At 41.1% G+C, this 24364-nt stretch overlaps 2 protein-coding genes across 10 annotated transcripts; both read right to left on the reverse strand.

Moving 5' to 3' along the window:
* Window positions 1-643: 643 nt before the first annotated feature.
* hrh2b (histamine receptor H2b) lies at window positions 644-3099 on the reverse strand. The gene is made up of 2 exons (XM_028983072.1): window positions 2479-3099; window positions 644-1099 (listed from the first exon to the last, which is right to left on the reverse strand). Exons 1-2 carry the CDS (start codon window positions 3097-3099, stop codon window positions 644-646), a joined length of 1077 nt encoding a protein of 358 aa, XP_028838905.1.
* A 13180-nt stretch (window positions 3100-16279) lies between these two features.
* Window positions 16280-23387, reverse strand: LOC114792576 (protein INSYN2B-like). 9 transcript variants are annotated; one of them, XR_003750136.1, is made up of 5 exons: window positions 22995-23387; window positions 20861-21119; window positions 18677-18947; window positions 18228-18302; window positions 16280-17796 (listed from the first exon to the last, which is right to left on the reverse strand). XR_003750136.1 is itself a non-coding variant. In XM_028983857.1 (5 exons), exons 2-5 carry the CDS (start codon window positions 21079-21081, stop codon window positions 17562-17564), a joined length of 2616 nt encoding a protein of 871 aa, XP_028839690.1. In that variant the 5' UTR covers window positions 21082-21119; window positions 22995-23387; the 3' UTR covers window positions 16280-17561. The 9 variants fall into 9 exon arrangements, 8 of the variants coding, with proteins under 8 accessions (XP_028839690.1, XP_028839694.1, XP_028839692.1 ...); XM_028983857.1 differs by having other exon boundaries at window positions 18228-18320; window positions 19065-21119; XM_028983861.1 differs by lacking the exon at window positions 20861-21119 and having other exon boundaries at window positions 18228-18320.
* Between the last annotated feature and the right edge of the window lie 977 nt (window positions 23388-24364).

Here is a 24364-nt window from a genome sequence, read left to right on the forward strand (position 1 = left end):
TAATACAAAATTTAATTCACCACAAATGATACTTGTATAGTTTAAGTAGACAATGACACAACTACTGTCTCTAAAGAAAAAATATATTCTATGAGTTTCTAGAAGTCTGCATTTACATGATAATACGCATTTTCTTTGTAAAACAAACAGTAATGGATGTAGCTGTTTGTGATCGTTGTTTGGTCAGTACATTTTGCGTCGGTGCTCCCAATCCTGCTTTGAGTTGGCATTTATCCACTAGAGGGCAGCTGGACCTGGTCTGTTATTCACTGCCTTTCCTGTATCCTTTATCATCTTCTGTATACAATTCTACAGATTTATTACATTTTACTTCTGTTGGTAACTGGCATTGCAACAACTGTCTATTCAAGAATCTACATCATCAGTCATAATCAGACATAAAATTATCACCATTCACCTATAACTGAGTACACCTAGAACTTGACCCATCAAGTAGTTGTTCCTGTCTCTGTAGCTCACCTTTGTCTCTGAGCTTTACATGGCAAATTTCTGTGTGAAAAAATCTGTAAAATGACATGAGAATGTTTATCCATTTGTGATATTTGCAGTATGGCATGGTTTTTATGTCATCGTTAAGATCATTGCTTGATAGAGATACTCAGAGAACCTTCGTGTAATGTGCTTACTTGTTTTGATCATCCATGCTGTTGCTTGTGCTTTGGAGGATAGTGTTCTTGGCATGGGCAGTTTGGTGTCCATTACAGACTCCAGCACGTTTTTGAAGTGCCAGGCATGTGGATGAAGATGACAGAGATGGTGGGTTTCGTTGATTAGATCCCCTGCAGCACAGTAGCTGGCTGTAAGCCCTGCGGAAGTCTCGGTTCAAGGATGGATAGATGATGGGGTTCAGCACAGAGTTGAAGTAACCTAACCACAGCACAACAGAGTGAACAATCTCTGGCGTTTCCTTCCAGTTCCTCAAACCCATCCAGATGAAGAAGGTGAAGTAGGGAAACCAGCATACGATGAAGCCCCCCAGCACGGCAGCCAAAGTCACTGTAGCTTTATAATCTCGCATTGTAAAATTCGCTGGAGATGAGCGTGTGAGTGAAGGTAAAGCGGCCCGTATACGCTGTGCCTAAGAGAGAGATTCATCTTTACATTCATTCATTTCAAAAACAGTCAGTTACAATTGAATTGTAGGTACCACATGTATTAAATCTACATACGTAGCAAGCATAATTTATACACAAAAATCCTGATATAGGGCAGACCAGGTATTGTTGGAAAAGGGGAAGAGTACAAATGCTTGAAATATCTTGCTGCGCAACAAGGCTGATATGTAATTTGGTTCAGCACATAAATATTAGTGCTTTGACTGTGGGGAAGGGGGTATGCTCGTATGCTGAGTGAAGACATGGGTAAAAGCAGTTGGTAGTTATGTAGTGAAAGTGAAAATAGTGAAAGTGAAGTGATTGTCATTTTCATTGTGATGCACAGCAGGCGCAGCGCACAGTGACACAATCAGTGTGGAAGTGGGCAGTGGTGGCCTAGCTGTTAAAGAAGCAGCCCCTTAATCAGAAGGTTGCCGGTTTGAATTTTGCTCCCCGGGTTTCTGTCATGGCTGCCCAATGCTCACCAAGGTGATGGTTAAAGGCAGAGAACACATTTTTTTGTGTCACTGTGTGCTGTGCTGCAGTGTTTCACACTGACAATCACTTCTCTTTCACTTTTTGAGGACACAACGAAATGTGTCCTCTGCTTTTAACCATCACCCTTGGTGAGCAGAGGGCAGCCATGACAGGTGCCCGGGGAGCAGTGAGTGGGGGACGGTGCTTTGCTCAGTGGCACATTGGCAGTTCAGGACACTTCTGATGACGGGTCCAAATTATTTTGGAAAATGAAGAAAAAGAAAAAAATGATTTAGTCTTATACCATTGCAATCAGCAACTTCAGCATTTTGAATGGGTGTCCCTATTGTACTTGCAAATTGTTCCTAATTGAGTTTCTTGAGGTTATAAATAAATCGTGTGCTTTTGCAGTAGTTAGTGATGTGGCTTCACACCTTCTAGGTTGTGAGATTGAATCGAGGCTCCGACTTTGTGTACAGGGAGGTTGCATGCTCTCCTCATGTCTCCTCCGGGTTCTCCAGTTCGATCCCCCAATCCAATCGCATGCATGCATGCATAGCTGTTAGTGAATAATGTATACGCAGAAGACTGGTGCAGCTGGGTATGTCCCTACTCCTACACACCATTGTCCTGGTATCGACTCTGGCAACCATGAACCTGTGCTTTAGTCCTGTTTAGGACTGTTTAGTCCTGTGCTTTAGTCCTGTTTAGGACTAAACAGTCATTGATAGTAACTGAGAGTGGAAAATGAAAATGTACCTGGTCTACCCTAATGTTGAAGAAAAACGATGGATTATTTACATCTTGTTTTGGTTGATCCAGGATTAAATGTAGATATTAGTCAAATCAATGATCAGTGCTTGTATGAAAGTTGTTATATGGTCACCTGCTTACGAGCAACACGGAAGATGCAAAGGTATGTTCCACACATGACCACCAGGGGTATGTAGAAGGTGATGAAGCAATTCACGAGCACATAGATGTTGCTCCACTCATACCGACAGTTCCAGTCATCCCTTTTGGTGTCCCCAATGTGCCAGTCTTGGTACTGAACTCTGAAGTCTTTTGTGTTCCAGCCTAAATGTACAGGTAGAATGGACAGAGCCAAAGAGAGCACCCAAATGACAGCAATGGCAGCAGCCACACGAGGTGGAGTAACCCGCTCCATGTAGTGCATTGGGCTGGAGATGGCTAGGTATCGGTCGATGCTGATGGCCAATAGGTTGAAGATGGAGGCTGTGCACAGCATGACATCTACTGTGATATAAATGTTGCATAGGGCTCCGCCTAGTGGCCAGTGCCCGTTCCGCAACTCTAACAAAGCTGTGGTTGGGAGCACCAGTAATCCTAGGAGCAGGTCTGTCACTGCCAATGACACCACAAAGCAGTTGGAGATTCGGTGGAGCCGCCGACTTGTGCCCACTGCCAGGCAGACCAGTACATTGCCACCAATTGTCATTAAAATAAAGGCAACCAATGCAAGACATGTTAAAGCTGTGGATAGCATTGTTCCTCTGATGCTGTTCTTACAGAAAGAAGAACTGTTCAGACCAAATTCCCAGGAAGAGGAACTTCTTTAGAATTCCTCTTCATATATCTTGGTGGGCTGCCTTGGTCACCTAGGTCAAGTTTTTCCATGCCATGTCAGTATCCCTTATTAAAAAAGAAAAAAAAAGGATTGCATGAAAAAATACATGAAATGGTACAAAAAGAGAGAATTAATACTGCCCATTAAATTGCAAAAGGGTCTTCCAACACTCAACCTAAATGTTAATAAATGCAATGTAACCCCTTTTTCTGGCCTTCATCTCATACACCTAAGTATCTGATACATTTCAACCTTTTTAAGAGGTTAATGTTGTCCACAAATGTGCCCTAACTTGCATTTGGAATTCGTCCAGGTTGGATGTATGATTTAAATAATGGAAAAGACAAGGTGCATTATGTAACATATTGGTCTGTGTACTTTGTGGCTTGAATATTTAAAGCATGAGAACGCATAGGCTGGTTGTTTGGAAGGCTTGTCTGGTACAAAGAGTTTGTACAGTCCTTTATTTTGAACCATGCTGCTGGAAAATCATTTTTGGCAGGTGTCAGTGTGAGCTTCACAGCTACCTTCCTCCATTAATTTGATCTGATTGACAGTAACAAGTTCAATGTCATATCATAAATATTTATTATTTATGATATGACATATTTATTTATGTATTATATCTTTTTGTCCAAAGATATTTGCCAATTGATGTTTTTTTTGTCTTTTGATTATCTGCAGATGTTCGTCATAAGGCTGCATTTGAGCCCTCCCTAAATTCAGTGAAAAGACAGATGACACCTGCAAGAGGTTTGGACATATGACACAACCCATGGGTGACAGTACAGAAAAAACATCTGATTGGTAGGAAAGCTACTGTAAGCTGAAACTAAATTAATATGAAAAGACAGGGTGAGGAAATGGTTTTCATTAGACCATGGTACAAATATTTATTACAGTCAAATATTACCAGCCATTATCAATCTGCATGACATCCATTTTGTAAGGTAGCTTAGAAACATCTACTGCCCCACCATGTGATCCTTGCAAACACTGGAAAGGTAAATATTATGTTTCCTTCTATATATTCATTCCTTTTTCTTTCCTTTTTTCTATACTAAGGTGCTGTTATTGATGTGCCGACCGAATGTCGAAATGATGCTTTTTCATGTCATCTGTGAATTACGAGACCAGAATTTTCAGGGCCTTATTATGCCTTCATGGCATGACTAGAATGTTAGAAGACAGCCAGGTACACTTTGTTCTTTTCACAAAACTCTGTTGTCACACTTGAGGTTGTGGTAAGTGACAGTGGCATTTGATAATCCTCTTTGCTAAGACACCATGCCAGTCCCAGGCTCAAAAGCAGCGAAAATCTTTGTCATATGCAGGTTGCAGTCTCCGGCTTAAGCTGGAGCCCTGGTTAGGGTGAGGTGAGATTGACTGTAGAATCTAGACTGTAGAATGTAGAGTGACAGATGTAAGCAGACACTTTCCTCCAGCAGTCTTGGATTCTTAAAGAACAGGGCGAGGAATGCGTCCTATACCCAGAGCCTGATTGTGAGTATAAAAGCACAGATGCACTAATGTTCATGCCTTAAAGCAAGAAAGTCAGCTTAGTGGCATGCACTCAGAGACAGCACCTCAGCACTTCAGTTTTTATTTCCGAGAAGAGCTTTTCATTCTTCATTGTGTTACATAATATAATATACACAATATAAAAACACAGATGTATAGGCAGGGTGATCCTCTCCATAATATATATTATGGAGAGGATCACCTTACCTATTTGGATCACAGTCCATTACTTAAAACTGCTGCAACTGGCCCATTATACAGTACTTTAATCCATTTAATAAAATTCTCCTCCAAGTCAAATTATTCAAGAGCAAAGAACATGTAAGACCACTCATCTCGGTCAATTGCCTTTTCTGCATCAAGAGAAAGAACCAAGGCTGGGTCTCAGTAGCTCTGTGAGACCTGAATAATATTTAGAAGTCTCTTCATATTAGAGCTAAGACATTATCTGGCTGTTCGGACTTCGGATATAAGCAAATTCTTGATTAATAGTCTTATGATGCCAGTTGAATTAAAGATAGAACTCTGCACGGTCATAGAAAAAACAAGGCAAAGTTAAGTGAAGTGAAAGTGAAGTGATTGTCATTGTAATACACTGCAGCACAGCACACGGTGACACAATGAAATGTGTCCTCTGCTTTTAACCATCACTCTTGGTGAGCAGTGGGCAGCCATGACGGGTGCCCAAGGAGCAGTTTGTGGGGACGGAGCTTTGCTCAGTGGCACCTTGGTGGATCGGGATTCGAACTGGCAACCTCCTGATTATGGGGCCGCTTCCTTAACTACTAGGCCACCACAGACAATGCATTGATTAAGTTAAACAAAATGCTGACAGATGCTGCAAAAAGGTCTACAGATGTGTATGCATACATTCGAACACTGCCAACAGTTTAAACAAAATTATTCCATTTGTCACGGGTGGGCTGGACATGGCGATGAAGGAGGACGCATTCGCACGATTTCACGTGACAGGGGTTTAATACAGACTACACGAGACAAGGGAACATGAACACGCACAATGACCCGACGGCGAACAGACACGAACAGGATAGTTTTATACAATTATATAAATATACACCAGGTGAACACGATCAGGGAACATTACACGAGACTAACATGAAACTCTGGTCCGAACTCCGGATCCGGAGTCACCCCTGCCGGTCCGGATCATGACACCATTGCTTGTCAGGCTATGAGCGTGCAGAGTTGTGAGCTGTAACTGCTGAGTTTCAGGGTTTGGCGCTTTTTCTGAGGCTTGCAGTCTCAACCTCCCCTCCTCCGACCATGGAGGCAGGGGTCCCAAATGGAGCACCAGTGAGACTAATCAATAGACTTTCTGCACACTCACACACTTTTTTTAAGGTTTCTGCCATCAGTCAGCAAAAAGCAAATGGCAATTTTCAGTGTTCGCTCACTTATTCATGTACTCTTTCTCATTTGAAGGAAAATGGATTAAGAGAAAAAGTAAACATTATTTCCTGTTTAAAGTGTCTTCAGGGTATCACAGCATTCAATGGAGAAAAACAATGTCATCTACAGTACAAATGTCAATTTCATATTTCATATTAAAAACTCAAATTTCAATATCCTTCAATGAACTGTCATTCAAAGCCTTTAAAATTTTGTTTTGTCAGAATCTACTCCGGATCTGCGGTTTATACTGGAGTTTTACATTTGTCCTGTGTTAATGTTATTGTGCACCTGTGTCTGCATCTATAAAGCTGCCTTGTTTTTTCTGTTTGCCATCGGGTCGTTGTTTGGTGATGCTTTCCCTGTCGTGTGCGCCATGCAATAAACCTGTCTTGTGACGTCGTGCGTATGCATCCTCCTTCCTCGCCATGTGCAGGCATCGTGACAAGTTTACAATGTATCTACACTTCTTCATTAAGCTGTTTTTTTTTAACAAAAAAAGTAATAGCAAATTTTTTTTAACACCTAGAAACAGAAAATGACAAAATAAAAAAATACAGAAAAACACACAAAAATAAAATAAAACAAACGAAAATAAATAAAAAGTAAAGTGAAAAGCAAATCTACTCACTCTCCACACGTACCACAATTGTCCAGTGGGGAAAGATCTGTGTGTTTCTAGTCTTGCATTTGTTCCATTTGCTCTTATGTCCAGTATTTCAATTAATATTTTCAAAGGAATGGTTTGTTTTATCGTGTTAGGTAGGAGGAGCTGCACAGTCATAAACCTTTTGATTGGAGAAGCACAGCTGACCACGTGGGAGTTGAGGAGGGACAATGTGTTAATTAGAATGCACTTCTGCAGTTTTTGAATTCATCATGTAAAACGCGTGCAAGCAAAGGTTGATTAATAATTGGATATTATGTTTTAATTACTATATTATGTGAGGTTACCTTGTCGATCAATGTAATAATTCTTCTTTTCTTTCCTGTATGTCTTTCTGTCTCACCATGTATATTAAGAAATATATGGAATGGAACGTTTAATTGTAAATGACATTCAGCTCTGCATTCTTTATCTCGCATCCTTAGATATATTCTAGTAAGACTGGCATTTGGTGGGAACAGAAAAGGCCAATTCTTGTGGGAGAAAAGTGCTTTACATAAACTTCAGTTTCCTTAGGGACATATAAATATGGGCACCGGTGGGAATTAAAGTTTATGTTAGCTCGTTTGTTTGCACAAATGGAGTTGCATTTAATTGAAATAGAAAGCTCTAAATAGAAGTGAAACATACTGGTCTTCTCCAGCCCAGAGTTACTGAATGTGACACATTTTATTAATGTGTTGATGTGATATCAGATAGATATTGGTAAAAAATATATAATGCAAACATAATAAATAAAATATAATTTTGTCCTCTAATTTTTGGAAAACAAAAAACTGATCTGAAAGACCATGCACCAACTGCACCCACCCTGGTTGTAGAGGGTGCCACAGAAATCAAGAGCTAATGTGTCACAGTGAAGTGACGGAACTATTCAATTTTGAATACAATAACACTGCAAGTTACATAAAGCAATGTGTGTATTGTGTTGTTTCTTAGAAATATATTATTCCAGATTGTGGTCATAACAGCATCATAAAGGAAACACCATCTAATCAAACCGAAAGACCCAGACAAACCTCACTGCTGCGTACATATGAGTCATGACAAGCGATTGTAGGTCAGTCCGAGGATGTGGATAAAATTAGTTTTTAATTAAACTGATAAGGGAATGTCAGCTCATTTAGAGACTGTATGTTCTGTATGATGTGTAATTGTAACCGAAATGTGTGTATTATGATATGATTGGGAGAGAATATTAAAATACATGGTATTAGATACGGCCCTCAGCCTCTATTTTCTGAATGCTATTAGTTTTTGATTAGAAAACGCTTGCATGACTGATAACAAGATAAGAAACACATTGTGACCGATTCATATTTGTGACTAATTCAATGAATTGTCCCAGGTATATCATATGTTTGCAAAACACACACACACACACACACACACAGTAGTCTTGATACAAATTATTTTTAATATCTATTGCGATGAGGTTGCTATGAGGTTGCGATGTGCAGTTGAATTCAGGGTGAAATTAACATCCAATTAACTATGGTGCTGCTAATCACAAAGTCTGAGAGTGGGCCGTCTACTAATCACATTCGCTGTCTGGGGCCGAGTTGAAAAGACTTGGTAGAAGGTTGCAATTTGACCCATAAACTCAAAATTATGATTAACAAAGTCATTGCTCATCACAACATATTTCAGTGCTGCAGTTCTTCACTGGCTGAAGAAAAAGTGCACAAAATGCAGTATAAAAAGAACAAAAATAGACATAAAGGCAGACAGAAGGCTGCCTTTCGTTGTTCCTTCTCAATCCTGGGTTAGCAACAATTAGCATATCACTATCAGATGAGGGAGTTGCAATTAATAACTATCTAAGTCAATCTGACATTTGGCATATTTTTAAAAATGCATTCACTTTCAAATAAATTTTAAATAAAAAATCTATATATTTAAAATGTAGTATAATTGTACTAATCCACTTGAGGTTCTGCTATACTCTGAGCTGCCAGGCAAGAAAGAAATAGGCTGAATTGAAGATTATTTTGTTCTCTTCCTTTGCCATTTGTATACGCAGTTTATTTCTTTCCTTGATCTCACATGTGCATGCATTGCACCATGCATTGCATTATCACTAACAATTGTGAAGGTTATTTACATTTACAATTACGGCATTTATCAGACGCCCTTATCCAGAGCAACTTACAACCAGTAGTTGCAGGGACAGTCCCCCTGGAGCAACTTAGGGTTAAGTGTCTTGCTCAGGGACACAATGGTAGTAAGCGGGACTTGAACCTGGGTCTTCTGGTTCATAGGCGAGTGTGTTACCCACTAGACTACTACCACCCCTACATTGACTCTGTTACTCTTAAGATGTTTGCATTTACATTTACATTTGCAGCATTTAGAAAATTCCCTTATCCAGAGCTACTTACAATATGGTTTAATCACTTCTGGTTCAGTAGGACCCCAACTACACTGAAAGTGAACACCGGCTAAACGTAAAAAAAAAGGGGGAGCATAGCAGTGTGGTGGTGTGAGAGAATTTGGGAAGGTGCATCAGGAAAGTATTCACAGTGCATCCCTTTTGCACATTTTGTTATGTTACAGCCTTATTCCAAAATGGGTTAAATGCATCTTTTCCTCAGTGTTCTACACACACAAAATCCATAATGAAAAAGTGAAAAAGTTTACTTGAGGCAAATGTATTTAAAAAAAAAGAGAAATCACATGTACATGAGTATTCACAGCCTTTTCTCAGTGCTTTGTTGATGCACCTGATGTCCAATTACAGCCTAAAGTCTCTCTGAATATGATGCCACAAGCCCAATCCCTCTTTGCAGCACCTCTCAAGCTCCATCAGGTTGGATGGGAAGCATCGGTGCACAGCTATTTTAAGATCGTTCCATAGATGTTCAATCAGATTCAAGTCTGGGCTCTGGCTAGGCCACTCAATGGCATTCACAGAGTTGTCTAGAACCCACGCCTTTGATATCTTGTGTACTTAGGGCCGTTGTCCTGCTGAAAGACTGTCGCCCCAGTTTGAGTTCAAGAATTCTCTTTTCATCCAGGATGTCTCTGTACATTGCTGCAGTCATCATTGTCTCTATCCTGACAAGTCTCCCAGTTCCTGCAGCTGAATAAAATCTCCACAGCATGATGCTGCCACCACCATGCTTCACTCTGATGGTATTGGCCTGGTAATGAGCGGTGCCTGGTTCCACCTGGCATTCACACCAAATAGCTCAATCTTTGTCTCATTAGATCAGAACATTTTGTTTCTTATGGTCTGAGAGTCCTTCGGGTGTTTTTTTTTACTTTGCAATTCATATGAACACTCTTCATAACATTCTGGAGTATATGCAAATTGGCATAATAAAAACAGAAGCAGCAAACTTTGTGAGAACCAGTATTTGTGTCATTCTCAAAACTTTTGGCCACAACTGTACAGACACTTCGGCTTCACGCTTGGTTTGTGCTCTGACATGAACGGTCAGCTGTGGGACTGTATATAGACAGTGTGTGTATTTCCAAATCATGTCCAATCAACCGTTTTTTTCCACAGCTGGACTCAGATTAAGCTGCAGAAACATCTGAAGGATGATCAGGGCAACCAGGAGGCACCTGAGCTCAATTTTGAGATTTGTGGCAAAGACTGCGAGTACTTATGTACAAATGCATTCTCATTTTTTTCCTTTAAATAATTTTGCCAGAACCTCAAGTAAAGGTTTTTTCATGTTGTCATTATGGGGTGTTGTGTGTTGAATAGAATAGAATCCATTTTGAAATGAGGCTGACACATAACAAAATGTGGTGCACTGTGAATACTTTACGGATGCACCATAAACATGCTAGAAGGGAGGTAAAATAAGATAAGTCTTTCAGCACATCTTGACACGGCCAAGTTTGGAAGAATGTGGTATTTGTTGTTGGTGGACGAGAGGAAAGGTCTCCTCTAAATCCAACAGTGCAAAGTAGAATGATCTAACAGTACAGCATCTCTAGTAAAAGCAAAAACCTGAACCTTCTAATCAGAGAATAATCAGATTTATGATGGTAATCAGGGTGCCTGCTTCTCTCACACATTCTCTGGGAGTGAAAAACAGCAGAAGGGCAAAACATGACACATGACAACACAACAACTTTTTTTCAATATCCCATCAATATCTCAATTAACACATAAATAAATAAACAAACAAATACTTTGGTGTCAGTGCACAGCTATTTTAAGATCTCTCCACAAATACTGTATGCTGTACATTTATGCATGCTTACACAGAAGGGCATTTCCTGTCAGCTACATTATTCTTGCTCTTCGACTCTTCCAGGCCAATTAACAGGAATTAAAAATGTCTCTTGGCATTGAGATGCTGTCTGTGTCCATCATTCTCATCACTGAGAATGTGATAACAAGCAGAGTGGCCTCTTCGGCCAAAGCCAGACTACCACCAACCTTGAATCCACATGGAAGAAGTCAAATATCTTTTTAAAGAATTAATTTGCATGGCAGGACCCTGTTGGGGTCACTTTTCTAAAAGTCAGACAGGAGATATCAAGTGCAGTTTTACATGTTAATGTTAAGATGAGTTGTTTGCATGCTAACTGGGTAAGCTGTTAGATAACCAATGGTTGCCTTTCCATATGAACTAATGTCCTGAGAGATATAAATGTACATGCAAATTAATATATGAGCATGTACAAAAATGTATATATTCACTTTCAATCAACATTAGCCACATTCCTAATCCAAGAAGCTGTTTTCTCTTTGTAGAATGACTTTACCACTTTAGGAGATCACAAGAGGGTGACATAATATATATTTGCCTTTGTTTAACCTGGGCGTGGAGCTATATGATGATTGTCCCTAATTATTAAAATAATGTGCTGCTTGTTTATTGGCCACAAACACATTTTCTTCTCTTTTTCTTTGTCAAAACCAAAGCGTGCTTCTAAAAAGGTGATCAGACAAGTGTGATATTAAAAGGGGTATGATAATTGAGAGACTCTGATTGGACGTGTGTGATGGCGGTATGACATCACCAGTGCAGAGTACTGAAAGGACGTCCATTCTGTTGCTCCATGTTAGAGAGTTGTTTTAAGTTATTTATGTGTGCGTAAATGCATAAAGGTGGGTAGTTTACATGCTGTAATATTAGGATTAATATAATGTTGTAAGTTGTATCCTGCAACTATGTATTGTTACTTTGTGCTTGTAATTTACCACCACCGAGTGGCGAGATGTATTAACGTAGGCACGTTGGACCAGGCATTGGACTCTGCGGCCCCGACAGCGTAAATCCAAGATCTATTCCACTGTGTATGCGGGACCCCCATCAATGATGTTTCAGACAGCTGAGAGGAACTAGGGGCCCCGTCAAACACAATGTCCTGGGTGAGACCATGCAGATACACAATGTGCAGTAGGACCGGGTTGGCGGTGGTGATGGAGGGAGGGAGGCCGGATAGGGCCACTAGGTGGTCGGCCTTGGAGAACTGGTCAACGATGTTCAGGATGGTATTGAGGCACTCCGTGACCAGGAGACTGGTGACAAGGTCCAGTGCCAGGTGGGTCCAGGGGCGCAGAGGAATAGGCAGAGGGAGAAGGTGCCGACAGAAGGTGAGATGGGGGTTTTTGGCACAAGCACACACTTCACAGGTGTCTTGGGCCAAAGATGGTCACCAGAAAGCTCGGCGGATGAAGGGGAATCCGGATAAAGCATCCGGATAAAGAAGAGTGTCCTGTGTGGCCAGAGAAGGCAGAGGAGTGACCCCAGTACAGGACTGCCGACGTACAGGAGCCCTGGGGGAACAGTAAGACGGCCTGTGCCTTCCAGAACTGTGTCTTCAGGGAGATCTGGAGGAGGTCCACGATGTGACTTGGAGGAAGGACAGGAGACGATTTGAAAGGACAGGAGTCGGGGGCGTGTTGGCGAGAGAGAGCATCGACCTTGGTGTTTTGAGTACCAGGGTGCTAGGAAATATCTTGCCTGCCAGGGGTTCAGCCGTTTGGTTTGTCGGATGGAGATGAGGTTCTGGTGGTTGGTCCAGACCAGAAAGGGGGCTGTCGGTGCTCTGTAGCCAGTGTCGCCAAAGCTCATGGTCCCCACCCTGTAATGTTGCTGGGTCCGACTGAGGTCCGACTTACGTCATGTGAAATGGACATGATGTCTTTGTTAGAGCAGTGAGTGGATCTTCGAATGTATTCTGCAATCTCTTGAAGACTGCTGTCACATGCTGTACGTGAGTCTCGGATTAAGTAGAAGAGGACGTCATCTAGATAGGTCTACACCCACCATGGCCTCTATTGATGGGATGAATATGGATTTCAGTGATAGTGGAAGGGAACAGAATCAAAAGACAGTGGTGGTGCCGGCAGCGGTGAAAGAGGTAATTGTGGCTGCAGACACAGACGGTGACAGAGAGGACTCCACTCCAACACCAAACAAGAGGTCCACAAGAGATAGGGCAAGCCATGGATGGCACAGATGGACGATGTGATGATGGGGTGATCAGAAAATTGATAGTCTCGGAGTGTGCATCCATCCAGAGGTATAGTTGGAATATATTATAAATATATGTATACCCTTACATCAGGCATAGATCTACAAATCTTCAAATCTACAATGATTTGAAAACAGTGATAGATGATTCTTTTTAATTATTTAGTTTTTTTTCCCTTTGGAGATTAAGTTATGTGCCTTTCATCTCTTTGCTTTAATAAATCCACTCTCCTCCTTCTTCTTATCCCCCTCACATGTGGTCACAATGTTAAATATGACCTTAATTATGACTTTGTTTCTTTGTGCACAGAGCATGACTTTGCCTCTTCTGTGTACACTCACATGACTGCCCTCACTTCACAAGTCTCCTTCTAGTTCTTTTCCCTTTTCATTTTGTGTTTATATCTTTATCTCTTTTGATCGCTCTTTCGTTCTTCTCCTTTTCCTCTCCTTTCATTTTCTCTTGTTCTCTCTATCTCTCTCTGTTTTGGTACCATTGCTGAGACTTGCTCCTCCACAGCGTGCTGTCAAATCGTGTTTTTGTCACAGGCACACCAACCTCATCTCATCACAACCCTCACAACCCCAGATAAATCATCCTCGGGCCACGGGGGTGGTGTGGTGGGTAGTAGGGAAGCGATGGGGGGTACAGAGTGCCCCCTCAAATCCCAGCCCCTCTGTTTGTCTCCCCAGGGGAGCATAAGAGAGGGTCGAGATGTCAAAGAAAGTCTACAGCCTGTTCAGCCTTTTCAGCCTGAGTCAGAGCGGCAGCAATGCTTCCATTTTGGTGAGGAGGAGGAGAACAGTTGATCCTGCTTATTTTTACTAACAGACATCAAAGCCAATAAAGAAAGAAACAAAACCACAAAGAAAGGGATTACAAAGAGGGACTGTCTTTCATTTTATAGAACCAGAGGTGTGCAAATCCATCTTCACTTAACCTGCAACTTTTCTTTCTCTTTCTTTTTCTTTCTGAGTCTTTCGCAAACCTCTCTACACAGTCTGTAATACCAGCTTGCCAAATCTATCCACACTGCAGCCACCAAAACTCGTTAAACATTAATATTTTTGAGTTTGGGAAGCCTTTGCAGTAATGCAATACAGTACAGCATTCATCAAAAGTGGAATATGGTAGTTGAAGCAGTTAGAGGGCCATGTTTTTGGTTCCGTGCTAATCTCTCTATGACTCTATGCCACAAGGATCATGGACAATCGGGATATTGATCCTTGAACTTGTGACGTGAATCTAAGCCTTATAACAGTTCATCCACAGTGGCATTTTGCTAGGTTACACCAAACTTATTTCAATAAAGGTAATTTATGGAATCTCATTCCATGACTCTCTACAAGAATAAATACATTTTGCATGAACAGGAATGCATCCTGCTAACTTTTATCCACTTTATTTAAAATCACTTCCTGTTATGGTAGCGCTCTTGTTTTGCCTTGTTTACTTTCCTAGACATATACAGCTCCGAAGAACATTATTTTCTGTTTCTGTGAAAGCCATTCCATGTGGGTTATTCTTTTTTCAACCCCACTCCAGAATTACCTTTTCTTTGTTTCCCCCTTTCTTTGCCTCTTTTTTATCTAGAGAAAGTACAGTATTGGAATCAATTATGCTTATTTCCTGATATCTCTTCACTTCTCCATGTATACTGAAAGTAATCCTGGAAGCCCAGCTCTTTTAAAGAAAGTCCTTGATTCCATTCCATTGTTGTCCACTCCTTCTTTAATAATTTTTCCTCTTCTATACTCTGCTTGATCAGTGTTAACAGAGAAAGTCATTTCGATGCTTTATTTTAGGCTTCATAATATGATTTGTTGTACTCAGTGTTACTTATTGCAGTAAACCATTTTGAATACAAGTATGCAAGTTCAAAATAACCAGGTTTAAAGACTGGTTAAAAAAAAACATGTTTAATGAATATGAGTTATTTATTTTAAGTATTTTTGAGACTGACCTGCCATAAGTACAAAAGCTTGCACTTCCTTTTAAGGAGCTTGTTTGCACCCCTGTCAAGCTTTAGAGTGTATAAAGATAAAAGTGTCATTCTGAAAGATTGATTGAAACAGTTTGTGTAAAATTTCCATGTTAGCTGAAAGCACGATGAAGAAACGCCTGCTGTGCTGTGACCTTACATAACACGTGTATTTGAGCGTGTAACTAACCCATCCGGAAATATTAGCTGAGTTAAGCAGCGGACATAATGCACTAGCTGGGAGAAAAAAAAACTCTCTCTACAATCCGAGGGTTTTTAGTTGTGTGTGCTGTCATTCTGTTTCTCAAGCTCTCTGTGACTCACCTGGCCTAGTTCCCCCCCCCCCACGCCATTTACACTCAGGCATTATATGTCCTCGACAGGCCCCAAAAAAGGTAACAACTGGAGGATGGTGGTGCTGTGGATGTGAATAAATAAGGTCTTATAGTCAATTATATAGATAACAAGTTGACAGATAATTAATGTGAAAGGCTGATCTTTGGATTATGCATGCATGTGGTAATATTTATGAACTATTTTTGGACATAATGTTTGTGTTCAACTATACCTGTGTGTGTATAACTTGTTATGTCAGGATACTCGTGCACATTAGTGTTTTTTGTGTGGTTGCATTAGCATGTTTATAGGTATATAGTGTGTATTTTAACATGCATATATGGTTCTTGTTAAATTACTGTATTGTGTGTGTATATACATGTACGTCAGTTAAACTGTATTGAGAATGTCTGCAGATGAGTATGCTGTTTGGATATATATTGTGACCTTTTTGTGTATGTGTAAATTTCACATTTGTGCAAGAACCCTGTGGTGTCTGGCTGAGAGCTCCATGTGCTCTTTGCTGTGTCTCTTGCTGCCAAACAGAGCTGGTGACATCATTAGAACCTCATTTGAGATAATTGAGATGATGGGGCAGGATGGCCATATTTGCACGTTCTGGGCTTAGAAAAGACACTGTTCCTGTTAGACCTCATGACAAGACCACTTTAATAGAACACAGACATGATTAAAGCTTTCTACTAAGTGAGTGTGAGTATGCATATGTGTAAATCAGCAGATACTGAAAAGAATTTCCTGGTTCATAATTCATGCCTCACTGGGTCTTCCACTATGCCATTGTTTGCCTTTTAAGGTCCCTGTAAACCATTAGATTGTGTGGGGGTTTGGAGACCTTCTGAACGAGTTTCTCATCGCTGGGGAAAAAGACAGTGAAAGCTTTTGTCTTTGAGGCCAGGTGGCAATGCCAGACTCTGTGTCAAGCTAGTCAGTATGAGCCTAGTTTTACATTAAAGTGTATTTAGACTTGAGTGCCTGTTATCACTTGAATGCATTTGCAGATGTGTGCATGTGTGACACAAAGGGTCAACAAGACTTGTATACTTGAGACTGTAGTTTATTCCTAAAATAGAGAAACTAAGGGTCAGTCATAAGATGGACAGTAACATTTAAATGGAGACGCTCCTTTTCTTCCCCTGTTGGTCTCTTAAGCTCCTAAACCTGTCAGTTATGCCATCAGTTTTGTCACTTCTGCAAAATTTACACAAATGTCTTCACATATTTTGTGTATCACTTTCCCTCTTTCAGTTCAGTAAATCGTGAATATCCTGGTGATGTATCGAGCATAAAAGTTATACAAACAGGCTGGAAATCTGGAAGATAGATGAAAGGCTTGATTTGTGGGGTGCATTCATTGGTACTAATATTGTTTTTTTCTGTTCCATGAGGGAAGAGAAGGGGGTCAGGTTATTCCTGTTGCATGCACAGGAAGTAGTATATGTCCTTTCATTCAAAGTTAAGACGACCTCCTTGAACCTTGCCCTGATAACAGCAGCATGAAAGTCATGTCAAAAAGCCTAAAGGTGCTAGCTGTAAGGGAGATTTTCCACTGCAATGCGTTTACTAAAATGTAGCTTATTTTCATTGTTTTCTGGTCCTTTTTCAAATGTTCCAGATTCAATTCTCGCTAGTTTCTCACAAATGATTAGCAATCTTATGTCTAGCAACAATTTTCATGGCTGACTGACCACATTTGCATATACGCATACAAGATTGTGTGTGCAAAATCAAAACGGAGGATGGGCACACTGTTTGTTGCTGTCCCTTCACATTCCAGAGGGTTCTAAAGATAGGAAAACTAGGGCCTGAGGTGATGTTGGCTCCAGCTGGTCCCAGTTCCTGTTTTTGGATGTGCAGTAGGTAGCATGCTTAGAGCCAGACATTCCAGAGATTTGCTCAGGTGACTGATCTGAATCCAAGTTCATCCTCCCTTCATCTTCATCCTGGCCTTTTGGAGTGCTCCTGGACCTGACCACCCTTAAGAAGCACCCTGCAAGAACCCTACTTTGGTTTAAATTTGTGTGACATCCACTTCAGCAGTTTCTTGTGCAGTTTTTTGCACAGTTTCTTGCGTTTTTCTTTTGACTTGGCTGAGATTCCAGCCTGAAGTTTGGGAGGGAGTGGAAGGTTTAAAGAGAGAGCGGGCGGAACATTGGGCTGGGGTTCATCATCTTCATCCAAAAACTTGAGGATATTCTGGAAACTCCTCTCCTGCTGTCTGAAATCATATTCCACACTGGCACCAAAGACCAGACACAAATGCAAGACAAAGATAAACAAAAATAAATCTTGCAAGTTATTTAAAATAATTTTGTAGCACTTGAAAACATATTAAACTATGCTTAGTTAAGTTGGTTGGTTAAATTGGTTAAATGGTTGTTAATAATGTAATATATTCAAATATCATGGAACTGTGTTGTGTTTGTGGCTCTGAGCAATTAAATACCCTTTCATTGTCATGTGAAATAATTAAAAATTAACTAAAATTAATCTAATTATCCTCATTGGGCCTTATTGATTGTTCCATATATTGAAGCACACATGGCACCATTTAACCTCAGGTCACAGAATGACAGTGACATGTTATGACACTGAAGGATAGTGTAGGTCTGTCTGAGCTGGAAGACTAATGCGGATGCACTGCTGCGGCGTCCTGTGTGTTCTCACCTGTAGACGATGCAGGCTGTCTCCTGGCAGGTGGGACAGTCTCCCAGGTCCTGACCTGTTTGGAAACAGCGTCGGCTGAAACATAAACAGAAACTGAACATTTTACTTCTCTTACAGAATTGAATGAAGTTGATTTAGTTTTAGCTACTTGTTAAAACTTAAAAAGTACAACTGCAGACAGTTCCTGATCTCATTCACAACACAGTAAAATCAAAACAATAACAAGTGAATCAGATCTATTCAAACAGTTTGGGGCATATTGAAATTTTCACTAATGTCATATCCGATAACTATTAAATCAGTTATCTCTTGTTTGCATCTGTTTATTTCAGTGAGTCCTGAAGATATGCTTAATGTAATGTGTTACATCTTCTATTGCTCTGTGATCTTCAGATTTTTAAAGCTTTCTTCCATACATAAATGTAAAGATGCATGTCTTTGCCTCTCACCCTTTGCTCACTGCTTGATTCATCTCCAGGTCCTGAATGATGTTTAGTAAAGTTGAGATCTTCTCCTGATTGGCCCTTAGACTGGCCTCCACATTCATCAGTTGCTGCGTAGGATTATGAGGCTCCTCACATTGTGGTGAAGAGGGCAGGAGTAGGGCTGTGCTGGGAGGGTGAGAGTGCGTGAGCTTGTTGGGGATGTATGGTTGGGTAGTTGTGGCAGTGCTGGACTCTTGCTGGTTCTTCTCCTGGTTCTCAGGGCTGTAAATGTACCCTGTGTGGGACAAGGTGACAGACTGAGGACAATCTTGGGTCCACGAATGAGCCAAGTGCAACTTTTTCGCTGCCTCCAAGGTAATATGCCTTTTTAGAGGTGCCATGTCTTTAGTACCTGTAATGGTCTGTGCTGTACTTGCTGGTTTTGCCATTACGTGTCTAGAATTGTGTTGAAAGTTCAAACCTTGCTTCATGTCTTCTGTATTTGATGAAGTGGGGATGGGATAAAATGGAACTGAAGTTTTTTTCAGAGTGTTAATGCCTGAGTGTGGTATGTTAATGGCTGTGGGAGGTGTTTCTGCTGATGGAATTGTCTGACTTTTAACATGAACAGATGCACTAGGTGTGTCCTCAATGAGGTGCTTTAGGTGGGTGTCATGAAGTATGTGATTGGGCTTGAGGTTCATAAAGTCTTTCTTGTGTAAAGGATGGATATTAATAATTGTATGAGGTTCCTTAACACATTCTGTTTTTGTGTGTGCGTTTTCAGCTATAAGTTCATCTTTTGCACTGATCGAATCATTTGTTTGTGGTTTAATATCTGAATGGTCAAAAAGATCATTGTGTCTTATGCTACAATCAGTTGATGGAGGGTTAGCATTTTCATATTGGTTTTGTGCAGATTTCAGGCTAGATGAAGAATGTGAATGGGACATGTTTTTGTGAGGAGAGACTGAGATCCCATCTGTTCGTTTCGGATGCTTGTCAGAAGGCATGTGTGCTCTTACACAGGTTCTGGCATCTTTATTGGTTGAAAGTCTAGAGTCTAGATCACTACAGGAATATGTTAGAGAAGAGTTTGTGCAGGTGGAATGCATTTTGATTTTTGTTTGAGGTTGGCCAGCATTCTGTGCATTGATCCATGCTGATGTGGAGGTGTCGGATTGTGGAATGAGCTCTAAAGTGTTGGGCCAGGGGAGCTGGGTTGCTTGAAAAAGTGCTGAATGGTGGTGAGTTGAAAAATGTGTTCTTTTCTCTTGGGAAACAGTTGAGAACATGATGGCCTGAGGAGCTGGTGGGTGAGCCGGTGGTCTGTCTGGACACGGTTGAATTTGTGTGGTAGGTGGAAGAGAAGTACAAAGGCTGTTGGAAGCAAATAATGGAATCACCCTGGTCATTTTTGCATCTTTCTCTTGCATGGACGTCTGAGAAACATGTATGTTTGGCTTGCCGTCTTTGTTTATATTAATGATGGGCTGCAGGGGAAAGTGTGTGTTAGTCGGGCCATTGCGTGTGGGTGGTAATCTGCAGTCTCTGGACACTTGTCGTGGTGTCAAGGACTTGATGGTTCCTTCAGATTGTCTATGGGTGGAGGGACGTTGGCACCCTGGGGTTTGGATAGGGATTACAGCTGGTGTATTGAAGGTAAGGTCCTTCATCTGATCAAGAGAGGCCTGAAGAGTGGGTGCCTGTCTCCCACCACAGTGGGTACAGATATGTGGTGGAGCCCTGCATGGTGGAGGACCAGGTGGCAGCCGCTTCCCAGCATGAGCCACTGCCCTTTGCTTAGTCTGAGCAGATTTCTGCAGTGGAGGGGAATTTGTCTCATCTGTATCGCTGCATATTCCACCAATCAACTCTGAGTTCACCACACTGCCATTGGTGTACCAATGTTCTCGCCTCACCAAGTTTTTGCTATTGCGAGATGTACTAGGCAGGTAGGGGTTTGTCTTTATAGCTTTTGCATAGAACTTTATATCCACTTTTGGACTCTTGGAGGTAATGTCTTCAGTAATTTCATTAACCAGCACTTCAAAAGTTACACCCTTCTTGGTTTTTGTGTCAGTGTCAATATTTGTAGTCCCTCTTCCAACATTGCCTTTCATTGGTCTGTCTTTGTCAACTTTGTCTATTTGAGGGATGCTTCCATTGGAGAGTTTGGAGACTCTGTTCATTAATGGGCTAATGCACCTGTCTGGTTGCTTTGTCTCCACTTGTGAATGGAGGGTCCGGGTCACAGGGGATGTTTGGACTGCAACGCTGCACTGGTGGCTCCATGCCAACCCAGCAGGTCTGTCTACTTCTGCTGACCTCCATCCACGGACCCCAACCAGAGCAGGAACTCCTAGCACAGGCACAGGAGTACTGAGATCTGCTGCCTTTCTACCCATATTTGGGGGGTCAGCACACATCTAAGAGGATGGTGGGTTGGCACATTACAACATCAGGCCTGTCACAAAAGGCATAAACAGCATGCAAGTGGTTTTAATTGTTACATCCAACAAGTCTCCATCACAAGTTCAACACATTCAAAACATGAAAATACGTGGTTCCAGAGTTTGAACTTTGGACATTTTTTTAATTTAACCAAAATGAAATTTGTAATCTCTGCCAATATAAAACCAAATTTGGAATTCAGGGGCTTCCATTGACAGACCGGGCCTCACAGTTTTGAGAGTATAATTAAATGCTTCACTTAGGAACAGTCCCACTCATTCTTTGTGTGACCTGTCTCCATAGAAAGTGAATAGTCTATAATTTTAGTGCTGATTGCAGCAATTGTTACCTGCTAAAAATATATCTATTTTTAACCTAAGTGTATTTCACAATTCACCCTGATGACTCCAACATCAGGGTACTCTTTGTTGATTACAACTCCGGCTTCAACACGGTCATCCCTTACAAACTCACCAACAAATTCACTGCATTCTGTGTGCACCCCACCCTCTGTGATTGGCTCCTGGCATTTTGACTGGCAGGACTCAGTCTTTCAGGATTGGTAACAGGACTTCAGCCTGCATCACCACAAATACTGGCATTCCCTAGGGTTGTGTCTCCAGCCCCATACTCTACACCCCCGACTGTGTTGCCTCAAACAAAGATAACATCACCCTAAAGTTGATGACATTGCAGTGATCGGTCGCATCAGCTGAGGGGACAAAGTGGCTGTTTGTCCATACATAGGATACAACATAGGCTCTGCATCAGTGGGAAGGCACAGAACAGGCCGTTGTTGGCGGATAATTAAACGACTCTTGCAGTTACAAAATGCTCCAATCGGCAGCAGGCAGCCATTCAATCTCCCACCGGTTCCTGACCTCTTGTCTGCCAAAGCCGCGGTTCTCACCTTCATTTGGCCCACCTGGGGCACAAACTGACACTAATGACTTCATTAAATTAATCACAGAGGGAGGTTTACCGCACTGCCAACAAGAGCTGCAGTTGCATGCATGCAGGTGTATATAAACCTTAAGACCGTGCTCATCAGGGACACAGGTATCACACAAGATCACATAGGATGGATGTGTGGCTAGTTAGGAATACATAACAATAGTGCAGTACAGCTGAATGTAGGTGTGTGGGGATGTGCCCCCACAAGTATGTAAACACAAATGTGGGTTTATTGTTTGTAGACGTGTGTTTTATTCGAATTAAACTCGATTCAACTTTGTCATTGTGCAGGGTATGGATCCAAATGTAAAGGCCTGCAGTTTATGGTATTAAAGAAGTGCTGTAAAAGAGACATGGATGGGTGCATATTTGCTAGAAACAGCTGATGCATACAATCTGTATGTACAGTCTGTAAGAAGTCTGAGAGTGAGAGAAAAAGAGTGTGCGTGTGTGCGATTGTGTGTGGTACACAAGATTTATGTAAATTCAGTACCTTCTCATACTTATCCTTGGGACAGTGTCAGAGCCAGAAATTTATTACCACATTAAATTCTGCCTTACTAATCATACCCACTGCCCTTTCCTCTGTCCCTTCTCTCTGTCGCAGTAACGTAAATTTCCATTTGTCCCTGCAGGGGCCATGTCACATTGACCTCCTCCTGTCCCAGCAGGCTCTGGACAGTCACTCTGCCACACCACCTGACTAGGAGGCTTGAAAGAGTTTGGTCACATCTGATTTGGGCCCACTGCATAACTTAGTAATTTCTGTAAAGGGTTCAAGAATGAAAAGGGCAGGCTTGGTGCAGAAAACGGTACCAGATGCTCTAGAAAAAGTGTCCCACAAAAGAAATGGAGCCCTGGACTGTTCAAGGAAACACTTGTCATTCCAACACAACATTCTCACCCAATTTAGTATGAGCAAATTGTGACTTACCGTTTGGTTGTGAAGTTCACGTCTGCGTGGGTTTCCCCCAATCCCCTCTCAGCCAAAGTGTACTTCTACAGTTGCAGTTGGAGGTTCAGGCAGCTAGTGTGATAAAACTCACATGCGTGCATGTGGACGAAGACGAGCATTAATGGAGCATCTCGCACTCTGTCCCCAGTGTGTCCGGCGTCCTTCATTAGTGCCGTTCAGTGACACTCCGTCCTCAGTGTGCTCTGGCAGCCCCTCCACTGCTTTTGTTTTGATTCCTCAGCCTCACATGCCTGGGCAGAAAAAACACATCGCTCTGTGTGCCCTGCGTTGCTGGCTTCACGTCGGCTTCTCTGGCTCCCTTTCCTTCTTCTCTCGTTTCCTCCCTCCTGTTCCCTTTTGCATGCACATATCTATTGCTAGGTCAGGGTGATCCTAAAATAAGAGAGAGAGAGAGAGAGAGAGAGAGAGGCTGCCAGCCAAGGGGCTGTGTAAGAATTACCAACAAATATTAAAAACAAATTTTTATATCCAGTACTCATAATCTCACAGGCGTATATGGAATCACTCTCAATAAATCACAAGGAATGATTGAGATTTGTGAAATACTTACAATATTAATAATAATTATTTAAAAAATCATATTAATCTGAGGAGGCTGTAATTTATTTTTTAAATATTTTTTACAGTCTAAAATGCTATTTTTTTTTCTTTGTGTATTTGCAAAAAGAATTGAGTTACTTTAAACTGTAAGTAACACAACAATCTTTGCTCCCTTATTGTTCATATTTTTTTTTTCAAATATCATGCCTTATCAGCTATTGCATTGCTGCCCTCTTGTGTACAACACAAGCAACTGGGAGTTATATTAATGCAAAGTCAAATACAGCAATTGCACGCATAGAAACAGGAGTGACAGCAGTAAAGATTGGGTACACTTCAATTACATTGATAATACAAAGGCAGAGTATAGAGAATGCAAGGTTAAAATCTCATATCAAACAGGCTCTACAAATAACCTGCATCAGCACATGAGAACTGTACATCCATCAGTGCAGTATGAAGGAAAAATATTGGATCACCTTCTCAAAATGAGATATATTTTGTTGTTTTTACATTACAATGTATTATTCTTTACCATGTTATATACAATTAATACATATGTGATACAATGTATGTTTTGTATGTAGAAGAAATAACAATAAAGCTCAACTTGAACTTGAGATACTGACTTCAACTGCACCTTTATCTTTTGTACATGCAAATAATGTAACTGTTCATTTGTGTTAAAACATGGTTACATTAAGCAAATAACATAATATATCAGATTTTAATTTGAATTTAAAAGGGCTTGCATATAGCCCATTAAATAAAGATGCTGTTTATTTAAA

The sequence above is a fragment of the Denticeps clupeoides genome, chromosome 6 (assembly GCF_900700375.1).
Source record: "Denticeps clupeoides chromosome 6, fDenClu1.1, whole genome shotgun sequence".
Classification (NCBI taxonomy): Eukaryota; Metazoa; Chordata; class Actinopteri; order Clupeiformes; family Denticipitidae; genus Denticeps; species Denticeps clupeoides.

Coding starts and splice junctions, on each gene's coding strand:
- hrh2b (XM_028983072.1), bottom strand. CDS start 3,099: ATGCTATCCACAGCTTTAACATGTCTTGCATTGGTTGCCTTTATTTTA. Junction 1,100..2,478: donor TCCGTGTTGCTCGTAAGCAG/GTGACCATATAA, acceptor TCTCTCTCTTAG/GCACAGCGTATACGGGCCGC.
- LOC114792576 (XM_028983853.1), bottom strand. CDS start 21,081: ATGTGTGCTGACCCCCCAAATATGGGTAGAAAGGCAGCAGATCTCAGT. Junction 18,321..18,676: donor AATCAAGCAGTGAGCAAAGG/GTGAGAGGCAAA, acceptor TAAAATGTTCAG/TTTCTGTTTATGTTTCAGCC. Junction 17,797..18,227: donor ACAGCCTGCATCGTCTACAG/GTGAGAACACAC, acceptor CTTTGGTGCCAG/TGTGGAATATGATTTCAGAC.